At 33.0% G+C, this 12,294-nt stretch overlaps 1 protein-coding gene across 2 annotated transcripts in view; it reads left to right on the top strand.

Moving 5' to 3' along the window:
* The window catches only part of LOC143083402 (DNA polymerase delta catalytic subunit-like), a 32,374-nt gene extending 27,474 nt beyond the window's left edge, over window positions 1-4,900 (top strand). The window contains exons 24-25 of one of the 2 annotated variants that reach the window (XM_076259654.1): window positions 1,450-1,600; window positions 4,686-4,900. In XM_076259654.1, coding sequence (XP_076115769.1) covers window positions 1,450-1,600; window positions 4,686-4,782 — 248 coding nt within the window. In that variant the 3' untranslated portion in view covers window positions 4,783-4,900. The remainder of the gene's footprint in view (window positions 1-1,449; window positions 1,601-4,685) is intronic. The other variant, XM_076259653.1, reaches the window with a different exon arrangement.
* The last annotated feature ends 7,394 nt before the right edge of the window (window positions 4,901-12,294 follow it).

The following is a 12,294-nucleotide window of genomic DNA, read 5'->3' as shown; positions in this document are numbered from 1 at the left end:
AATAAAACAATTGTGGCCCCTTAGAATCGATGAATATCCAAAATTGTCAACACTCAAAAGTTATTTCACTTCGGGCTGTGCCCTCAATGAAATAACCTTGTCGTGTTGACAAATTTGGATATTCACCTCTTCAGCGGGCCATAGTTGTATATAATTATACCTTACATATATTTCAAACAATTCTATTGGGTGAAACGTAATCACGTGACATGGAATAATTCAGTTAATTTTCATTCAATTGCAAGGAAGGACGAATAACCCTTAAAATTTACACCAATGGTGAATAACCCTATGTATTCACGGGTGAATAACCTTTTGAGTTTTTTATTTTGTTCTTGAGTTACCTCCCATGAAAACGACGTCACAGACGTAAATAAACAAAATGGCAGCGTTTACATTACACTAGAAGCCCATCGAGAGACGAAGAAATATGGCATTGGACATTAATAGAGCTGAGAGTGCCAGCAGCCGATGATATGTCTTATAAACGGTCCTTTTCAGGGCCATCAATATTTTACAAAATGATTCTACTTTTGTTGTAAATTTGAGAAAAACTAACACAAATGTATTTTCAAACGTCAGTCTGTGTGTTATGTTAAAACATATAGACTAGTGTTAAAGTGTTTGAAATGCCCTTCCACTGTAAGTTCGGTATAATAAAACAATTGTGGCCCCTTGGAATTGATGAATATCCAAAATTGTCAACCCTTAAAAGTTATTTCACTTCGGGCTGCGCCCTCAATGAAATAACCTTCTCGTGTTGACAATTTTGGATATTCACCTCTTCAACGGCCATAATTGTATAATAATGAATCCACAGTTTCTATATCACAAGATATCAACTACAAGTTTCACATGAATCTTTATGGCAAATTAGCAGATCAAACAAGCTCATAAAACTTTATGCTAATAGCTATAGAGGCCTTGATGGTCTAGTCTCAGTAATTCATGATCATCCACAGTGATCACCAGAGTGTCTTCACAGAGGTTGTGAGTTTGGACTCAGCTTCTGGCAAGTACATTAGACTCTGATTTTAAAAGGACTAGGATTTCTAGTTTCTTTCCTTATTGTAGTTTCTCCTGGGTACTCTGTCTTCTTCAATCAATTAGTACATTGACAGGGCAAAACTGAGTCATACTTGCATATAATTCATGTGATGAATTAATTGACCTTGATGAAAAATTACCTTTTAAAAATATTTGAGGATTGTTTGGATGTTCTGGTATTTTCTTAATACATAGGGTAGCACAAGTTAGAAGGAGCAATAATGCATTGAAATATGGCAGGCTTCTTTCCCTTTTATTTCATGTTTTTATTGACATTAGCGTTGCAAAGTCCAGCCCATTAGATTGTTGCCCAAGAAGAGAAATTTTTGAAATTTAAAATTAATAAGGATTTAGCAGGATATTTTTCTTAGCTTTATATTTTTTTAATTTTTCATTAAACAGGTGCTGTTTGTAATTATTGTAAATCAAGAGAGTCCCAGATATATCAGAAAGAGATCTCCCATTTAAATGTTTTGGAAGAGAAGTTTTCTCGTCTCTGGACACAGTGTCAAAGATGTCAAGGGAGTCTGCATGAAGATGTGCTTTGTACAAGGTAGGAAACGATATTTTTGTATTTATTGAGAATGTATCAAGGTCACCCCGAGAAGTTTTGTCTTCTTTGGACACAGTGTCAAAGATGTCAGGGGGGTCTGCATGAAGATGTGCTTTGTACAAGGTAGGAAAAGATATGTTTGTATTTATTGAGAATGTATCAAGGTCACACCCGAGAAGTTTTCTCGTCTCTGGACACAGTGTCAAAGATGTCAGGGGAATCTGCATGAAGATGTGCTTTGTACAAGGTAGGAAAAGATGTGTTTGTATTTATTCAGTCTCCCAAACAAAGTTTTTAAGTCTCCCAAACAAAGTTTGGAGACTTATTGTTTTTGCTCAGTTCTTATTATTTTTATTATTCTTCTTCTTTTTCTTTTTCTTCTTTTTCTTTTTCTTTTTCCGCCACTTCAATTTGAGAAAATGCTATTATCTTGTAAACGGTCCAGATCCCCACCCCTAAACCATATATATTCTTGAATTGGACGATAAAACAAATCAAATGAAATTAAAAGGAAGTCCCTGGGGGTCACCCCCACCCCTCAAATTCAGAATGTGCTATTATCTTGTTAACAGTCCAGATTCCCACCCCTAAACCATATATATTCCTGAATGGGACAATAAAACAAATCTATTGAAATTAAAGGGAAGTCCCTGGGGGTCTACCCCACCCCCTTCTGTTTGCAAACTTGTAAACGGTCGAGATCCCCACCCCTAAACCATATATATGCTTGTATGGGACAATAAAACAAATCTAATGAACTATTTGGGGAGTCCCTTGGGGTCACCCCCACCCCCTTCTGTTTGCAAACTCGTAAACGGTCGAAATCCCCACCCCCTAAACCACATATATTCTCGTATGGGACAATCAAACAAATCTAATGAACTATTTGGGGAGTCCCTGGAGGTCCCCCACACCCCCTTCTGTTTACAAACTTGTAAACGGTCGAGATCCCCACCCCTAAACCATATATATTCTTGTATGGGACAATAAAACAAATCTAATGAACTATTTGGGGAGTCCCTTGGGGTCATCCCACCCCCTTCTGTTTGCAAACTCGTAAACGGTCGAGATCCCCACCCCTAAACCATATATATTCTTGTATGGGACAATAAAACAAATCTAATGAACTATTTGGGGAGTCCCTGGGGGTCACCCCCACCCCCTTCTGTTTGCAAACTCGTAAACGGTCGAGATCACCACCCCTAAACCATATATATTCTTGTATGGGACAATAAAACAAATCTAATGAAATAAAAAGTGAAAATGTTCTTTTAAAATATTATTGGGAATTTTATTTTATTTGTTGGCAAACATGCTTTGTACAAACATGTTTAGTTTGGTTGACAAACGTGCTAAGTTTGTTTTGAGTCTAACCATGAAGAATCCTAGGCATCACTTGTGCATATATATATATATATATCACTTTACTAGACTAAACCAATTTGTACTGGGCCTTGATCAATGTCAGGCAACCATGGGAAATACGAATTCTGGGAGCTTTGTTTGGGAGACTTCGTAACAGCATCCTGTTACAATTATTTCTTGTTGAGAATGTATCAAGGTCACCCTGAGAAGTTTTTTAGTCTCTGGACACTTTGTCAAAGATGTGCTTTGTACAAGGTAGGAAAAGATGTGTTTGTATTTATTGAGAATGTATCTAGGTCACCCTCGAGAAGTTTTCTCGTCTCTGAACACAGTGTCAAGGATGTCAGGGGAGTTTGCATGAAGATGTGCTTTGTACAAGGTAGGAAAAGATATGTTTGTATTTATTGAGAATGTATCAAGGTCACACCCAAGAAGTTTTCTCGTCTCTGGACACAGTGTCAAAGATGTCAGGGGAATCTGCATGAGCTTTGTACAAGGTAGGAAATCATATGTTTGTATTTATTGAGACTCCTCATATTTGTTGAGCCTGTGATTAACAGCAAAAGTAGGCGAGAAACTGGGTTCTGCGGAAAACCCTTATGAATTTTTAACCGGATTTTTGTGTCAAAAATTTCGGTTATTGATTTGGGGATGTACGGCTGGCGGTCGGGTGGCAACCAAATGTTGTCCGTGCATTTACTCATGAAGCGTTCAACCAAACCTTTTAAAATTTTAATATGTTGTTACTGACAACAAAATGGAGATCAAATTCAATAATGACGATTTTGACTTTTACCAGTCAGGAGTTATGGTTCTTGAAAGTTTAAAAAATGTTGTGTCTGTGCATTTACTCATGAACCGTTCAACCAAACCTTTTAAAATTTTAATATGTTGTTACTGACAACATAACAGAGGTCAAGTTGAATAATGAACGATTTTTACTTTTACCGTTCAGGAGTTACGGTTCTTGAAAGTTTAAAAAATGTCGTGTCCGTGCATTTACTCATGAACCAGTCAACCAAACCTTTTAAAATTTTAATATGTTGTTACTGACAACAAAATGGAGGTCAAGTTCAATAATGACGATTTTGACTTTTACCGTTCAGGAGTTACAGTTCTTGAAAGTTTAAAAACCATACAGTTCTTGAAAGTTTAAAAACCATACAATTCATTCATTTTTTTAGATATTTTCAAAATCCTAGGTAGGTGGACTTAGTAATTTTTTCTTACTTTATGCATTAAGGGCACACAGTTTGTCCTGCTAGAGGGTCATTTTCTATCTAGTTTATATGTTGTTATTGTTGACAACATGGAAGTCAAGTTTGATATTGATAATCATAAATTTTACCTATTAGGAGTTTTGGTCCTTGTAATATTGATAAATGCCAGAACACAAATAAATGTTAAAGAATCCGGTTTACTGTCATTTTGACAGCTCTTGTTTAAATGCTATGTTCATTTACTCAAACATATATACAGCTGTATATTAAGATTACATTGAATCCACTTGTTTAGTGAAATTTACATTGGAAACGTTTCACATGTAAAAGAGAGATGAAAATACCAAAGGGACATTCAAAGTCATAAGTAAAAACAAACTGACAGTTCCATGTCTAAAAATGAAAAAGACCAGCACTGCTACAGCCACAATAGTGCACAAACCACATTGATAAATAGATATAAAGTCTGATAGCTATTTTTTTTTTTTTTATTATTGTAGTCGAGATTGTCCAATTTTCTACATGAGGAAGAAAGTTCAGAAAGACTTGGAGGATCATGGCAAATTAATAGCTAGATTTGGTGATCCAGAATGGTGACAAGACAATACTATTAAAAAAATAAATTTTGCAGTTCTACAATATTAATGCTCATCTCTAATTCTACATCCTATGAATGAGGCAGCTTTACAATTTTACATTCAGTGAACGAAATGTTTATCATTGATTCTATTAAAAATGTGAAAGTGATGACTGAATTTGAATTTTCCAATTAGGCCAAAAAAAAAAATAGGTGTGTTTCCTGTTGCATGCCCCAAAAAAATTAGGGTCGGTAGGTAGGTATGCTTACTGTATTAAAATTTTATTTGAAATCAAACGTTTAAAAGATGCCATTGAAAGGCTATACTAAACAAAAACCGTTTCCGGAAAAAAACGAAAAAAATCCGGATTTTTTTTTTTTTTTTTTTTCCGGGAAAAAAAAGTTAGGGTCGGTCGGGCGACCGGAAACACACCTATTTTTTTTTTTGGCCTTATGAGCTATCAATTCTTATTCAAATTTCCTAATAGATTGTTAATATCTAAGATTTGTAAATATTTTTTCATAAAAATGTATCAATCATGATCTATATTATGGTATTTACAAAATGAAAAGAATAGTGGTAAAATATAATGTTTGGAAAAAATTAATCAATTATAAGTTATTTTGTACAAATGTTATATGTTGGGTAGAGAAAAAAACATTAAAAACATATTGAAACCCTCCAAGGGGTTTACCATCAGAATGAAAGTATTTCCGAAGTGATATTATGAAAGCAGAAATCCTTGACATTTTCTTTGTAAATATTGTCAGTTCTTTAAAAAAAAATGTCAATTATTGTTTTTATACCTTAAAAGATATAATCATGTGGATTCATTTATAATAATAGTTTGATACCGATTTTGTGGAATTGATATGTACAGGTGAACCACAAATTTAAATTTACAACAAAGTACAAATTGTATAAAGGAATTCGAATGTACGCAAATATTGTTAAAACAATGAAATTAAATATCCAGGAAATGCAAGTTTTCCTCAATTCACCAAATAAATAAATCTACAGTATGTGAGTTGATGATGGAGCATTACAGAAAGGTATTTATATATGTTAGAACAGTGGATTTAGCTGTAAACAAAAATCATTGGATCTTAAGGTGGTACCTAACACTACAGGGAGATAACTCTGTAAAATCAGCTAAACCTTTTAATTACGTTGCATTGCTAAGGGAATATTAAGCTTCTCAATGATCAATATTGGTGTTTGTCAAACTGCTATATAACCAGTATAATATTTCTTAAAAAATGGTTGGTTTAAATTTTTTGAAATTTTTACATTTTTGTCAAAGGGTCAAAGTAAATACTTTGTCAAAATTTAATGAAAATTAAATTAGCCAAATTAATTTTAGTGAAAGTGTTGGGTACCACCTTAAGAAGAAAATTTATTGATTAACATTATATGATTTACAGGTGTTTATAAAATCATCAATAAATTGTGAATATGCAACAGCTGTACATATTTGAACCAGGTGTGGTATAAAAAATAGTGCTAAATAAATGAAAATATACAATTATGAACATTCTGATTTTGATTAATGTTATAAGTGCTATTAAAGTAAATGAAAATATACATTGCGATTTTGAATAAATAATGTTATAAAATGTATTTCTCTAATTTTTCATCAATTTATCCCTTTCTGCACCCATTGTATAATAAAATGTAATCAACGTGTGGCTTGTTTGATCTCAGTAATTCATAGGTTAAAATCTGATTTAATATAATGACATCGAATTTTCTTGCTTTCCTCTGAAATTCCTATTGTGACGGCATGAAAAAAGCCTGATGACATCACATAGAAAGAATGCATAATGTTAGGAAATCATTAGAGAAACAGATTCCACCACCAAATCTCGTGTAATACGATATTTATCCACTTTCGACAGTTTTTTTTTAAATTTAAACATTTAACTGTCTCGAGTGGATAAATATCGTATTACCCTCGAAGCAGTGGTAGAATGTATATATAGCAACAATAAAAATTTAATTTATATCTTTGTTTGTTGATGAGATATGAATACTGTTTTTCTCATTAGTTCAAAATTTCTTGAAATAATACCACTTAAACTTTTGACCATGTTGACCCATGTCCATTTCGTATCCTTTTTATGCCCCACCTACGATAATAGAGCATTATGTTTTCTGGTCTGTACATCCATCCGTTCATTGGTCTGTCTGTCCTGCTACAGGTTAAAGTTTTTGGTCAAGGTAGTTTTTGATGAAGTTGAAGTCCAATCAACTTGAAACTTAGTACACAGGTTCCCTGTAATATGACCTTTCTAATTTTAATGCCAAATTAGAGTTATTACCCTAAATTGCCAAAAATGACTGGTTATTAAAAATAACATATATTCTGTAATGGTCCTATTTTTTTTTCTGTAATGGCCCTGTTTTTCTGTAATGGCCCTGTTTTTCTGTATTGGCCCTGTTATTTCTGTAATGGCCCTGTTTTTCTGTAATAGCCCTGTATTAATGCCCAGCTTGTCTGTATTAAGTCTAGTAAGGGTTTTTAATAAAGTTAATAAAATTAAGCTGTAAAGAGTATAATACCTTTTTGTATTTTATTTAATTTAGTAACCAGCAACAAACAATAAAGAACCATATAAAGGGATCACTGTTCATCCTGTTTTTCAACACATAACATCTTTCAACCTAATATCTTGGATATTTGGTATATTTAAAGCTTGATCATGGTGAAGTACAAATTATTTTTTTTCAAACTAAACTGTCATTAAAAGAGTAAGAGAGTTCATCAAGTTGGCAGCATCACATACTTTTTTTCAGTTGGTTAATAAATGTATTAGGAAATGGGTGTTTTTATAATGGCCCTGTTATATGTCCTTGGGCAGTAATAATGGCCTCAAATGTCTGTAATGGCCCTCTGTGTTGCCTCGGGCCATAACAGAGTTCCTCAACCATTATAACAGACCTTGGACATATAACAGGGCCATTATAAAAACACCCATTCATTAATACTATATTAACGTTCCACTGAACATATAACATGATAGTGGGAGTGGAGCATCTGTGTACTGGGGACACATTCTTGTTCTCCTTAGTTCAAAATTTCTTGTATTAATACCACTAGAACTTTTGACCATCTTGACCCATGTTCATTTCATATCATTTGTTTTCTAACGTCTTGTACGCACAATCACTTAAATGATAGTCCTAGATATAAGAAGATGTGGTATGATTGCCAATGAGACAACTCTACATCCAAGTCATAATTTGTTAAAGCAAACCATTCTAGGTCAAGGTACAACTTAGAGCCTAGCATGTAATAATTGTCCAATTAACGAAACAGATCACATATGCATATAATAGAATCACATTAATGGTTATATAAATACAGAAATCATTATGAGGTTTTTATTAATGAAAATTATACCACAGGATGAATATCCCAATAATGATTTGCATACCAATATTATATGCATATATTTGTTTGCAGTTTTTACTGAAATCGCAATACTGTAAATTATTATGTGCGTTATTTATTGCAATTTTGTCATTTTAGACTAAAACGAGATTTAGATTTATGCGATATTGAGAAAAATCCTGTTTAATTGATGTAAACAATTGCAAATTGCAAGTTAAAATTATTGCAATTATAACCCTGTGGAATTTTTCGCAATAATTTCTGAATTTACAGTGATTAATTCTTTATTTCCTTGATTAGCTTGAACTAAAAGATTATGCACCTTTGTGTTGATTCAATGCTAAACATATGGAAATTTTATAGAAAATCCTCAGCATTTCTCCTTGTACTCTCATATTTGGAAATTCAATGTTTGATAGATGGAGGATTATTGCATGCAGTGCTATCAATGATTTCCTATGAACATGTTTATGAATTTGGTTAAAACAAATATAAATATGGGCCAATTCCAGTACACCTTCTAAGGTGCACTTAGAAGGTGTACTCGACTTAAGGGAATCAGCACAAGGTATTTTGGAATTAAAAGGTTTCTTAGGACTTTTTGAAAACAATAAAAGCTAGCTGATCATATAAAAACAAGTATTCAATTATGTTTCAAATTTTATAACAAAAATCTCATAACGAAAATCTCTGTATTAAAAAGTCTGTTGATTTTGTACAAAATTCTTGGTTTTATTTTCACCAAATTCTCTTTTTCTACTAAATGAAATTAATATATAATTATGCTTTACACAAGCTTTCCCCTTTGGTATATGTACAAAATGACCTATATATACTATTTATTATCCTTCCTGTTTTGATACTATTGTAGTTTGAAAATTTCGTAATACAGAGGCCACAGAAGGGGGTATACACCTCGACAGTTCATCTGTGTCAATTCAAAATTTCAAAGTAAACAAATAAACAGACAACTTAGAACTGAGCAAATAGTATATAGAAGCTAGAGCAACTACTAGTCGGGCACAAGGTCAATATAATGGGTGACTTGTCTCTTTACTGTTACCTTGTGAACTATCAAGTTAGAAATCAAACTCAGTGTGTTTGTCTGGTACAAAGAAAATGACGAATTCATATTCATATCACATTAATATTTTCTGACATAGCTAAAGATTTAATTTGCCATTTAACATTAAATACCTTCCATCCATGTTTTCCATCAGATTACTGTCTCTATCAAATGTTTTTTCTGGGGTCTTAAAATTATAATTTTTTTGGGAAGAATTTATCTAATTTTACTCAGTTAGTGCTTCAGTCACACTGATAGTTTTGAGTATGTTGTATTGCTCATCATATTTTTGCTGTTTACAGAGTTTGCCTTGCTTTTGCTTTGTAGTTTTTCTCCAGTCAGCGACTAGTTGCAGAAAGCTTGAAATGGGGATAGTGATCCGGCAGCTGCGTTAACTAACTGCATATTTTAAAAGGTGTAAATAGTTATCAAAGGTACCAGGATTGTAATTTAGTACGCCAGACGCGCGTTTCGTCTACATAACACTCATCTGTGACGCTCATATCAAAATATTATAAAGCCAAACAAGTACAAAGTTGAAGAGCATTGAATGAGGATCCAAAATTCCAAATAGTTGTGCCAAATACGGCTATGGTTATCTATGCCTGGGATAAAAAAAATTCTTAGTTTTTCGAAACATAAGAAATGTAAGACCTGGATGATTGATACGTTCGATATAGATGCCGTATGTTACAAAGTTTCCGTCTGTCACATGTTCATTGTCCTTGACCTCATTTTCATGGTTCAGTGACTGCTTGAATAAGGTTAATCTTTTTTTATAATGTTAATTTCTCTATATTATATGTAATATGATAACTATATTTGGTATGTGCGTACCTTGCTTGGTTCTCGAGCCCATCAGACAGTTTTCACTTGACCTAAACCTTATATATCAGTGAACAAGGTTAAGTTTTGGTGGTCAAGTCCATATCTCCAATACTATAAGTAATAGGTCTAGTATATGTGGTGTATGGAAGGATTGTTAGTTGTACATGTCAAACTATCAGATGTCATCTGACTTTGACCTCATCTTTATGGTTCAGTGGTTATAGTTTTTTTGTGTTTTTTTTTTTTTGTCTTATCTTATACTAGTACTTTAAGCAAAAGGTCTACTATATCTGGTGTATGTAATGATTGTAAGGTGTACATGTCCAACTATCAGGTGTCATTTAACCTTGACCCCATTTTCATTGTTTTGTGGTCAAAGTGAAGTTTTTGAACGGGTTTTTTTCTAATACTTTATGCCTGAGACTACTATAACTCAAAAATAATTATTATTTTAGAATTTCATGGTCATGTTGTTATGCTTGTCTCAGTATATGGAGAAATAAATATTTATGTATTTTGTTATACATGTTTATTTTTATATGCCGATGATTTCTATGACTGGATTGCAGAAATTTACAAACATGCTCAGTCTGAATGACAGTTCAATTAAAAAACACACAAGTAACCACACATCTTGATATATTAAAGGGATACGCAATACTATTAAAAGAGGAGATGTTGATATATTTCAATGCAATTTACAAAAAATCAGATATGACAGACATGAACCACACCAACCACTGAAATGCAGTATCCTGACTTGAGATATAGGTGTAACAACTTAATAAGAACTAACTTTAAACAAGTTGTAAAATGTTCATTTCGGGATCATCAGATTGACTGTACATGAAATATTCATCATCGACAGCAGTTGTGAATCAAATTTAAATTGACAGAAAGGGTGACATCATCATATGCTATCATATTTAATTTTCTTGTTTAGATCTGACCTTGCTACATCTTTATACATTCTGCAATGTTTCAATCTAATTAAAAACCAATCTCTCATCGCTCCCGTTTTCTGATATGTCGCGTGGGACTCGACATATCAGAAAACGGGAGCGATGAGAGATCGGTTTTTAATTAAATTGGCAATGTTTTTGCTTCTCGGACTTTTCACATGGAAAACTGTCAGCAGATTGCTCCTTGTTTGGGTTTACGAACTTGAAGAGGGTCCATATTTCTCGTGTTAAAATCTCGTTGTTTACACACATGTAAACAGATATGATTTGTTAGATAATTTGATTTTTAGTCACGCAACTTGGAAGCTTTCTTCATATAGAACATCTTGTGTCATTAAACCTGGAAGCGCACTATACATTTAACGGTATATAACTAGATTTGGTACACCAAGAAATACACTTCACCAAAAATACTTCTTCAGTTGAGGTGTGGTAATATTTGGAAATTGTCAACAAAACAAGGTGATATTACAAATTAAATTGAGTTTTAGATACTTTATACAACTTCAATCACTAGGGTACAAAAAAATATAATGTACGTCATAAAGATTTTGTAAAAACGCGATGAGCCCCATATTCGAGAAATATTTGCCACTGACGCTCTCATTTAGCTTAGAAATTGAAATTTGACAATTCTTCACCATACATTTCATTGATCAAATTGAAAAAGGGATTTTCATTTTTATTATTCAAAATTGTTGTTTTTGTTCTAGACAATTCCTGTTAATATAAAGCATTTCGTTGTAAATGTTGCCATTAAACACAAGATTTGGAAACAACAATATACTATCTTTATCTTATTTATATAGCTCACTATGGTATGGGTTTTAGTCATTGTTCAAGGCATTTCGATTTCGGACTTCTGTGTTGTTTGGTCTCTGAGTAGAGTCTTATTACTTACCTTTTATCTTGATTAGACTGTACTTTTTCCTAAATGGCTAAGGAAACCAGAAATGGAAGAATATGTATTGTCACACTCGGGCCACTGATATATAGCTTGACGTTTCAATTGACAAGCACTTGTGGTCTCTGCTTCTTTTGTAGTTTTTTGCAGCAGAGACGTAGTCATCGTCAGATTCAATATATGGTGCAGCATAATCACCCAGTTAAAGATCAAGAATTGAGATCACTATCATCTCAAGATAAAAAATCATTGTGAATTTAAAAATGACGACGATTTTTTGGGAACATTTATTCATAATTTCAAGTTGTATGGCTTATGTGTCAACTGGCTGATCGATACTTCGATTATGATTGAAGATTGAAACAACAGCAGGGGTC

This window comes from Mytilus galloprovincialis, chromosome 7 (genome assembly GCF_965363235.1).
Source record: "Mytilus galloprovincialis chromosome 7, xbMytGall1.hap1.1, whole genome shotgun sequence".
Taxonomy (NCBI): domain Eukaryota; kingdom Metazoa; phylum Mollusca; class Bivalvia; order Mytilida; family Mytilidae; genus Mytilus; species Mytilus galloprovincialis.
Note: the sequence above shows the minus strand (reverse complement) of the source record. Positions and strands in the feature narration are given on the sequence as shown.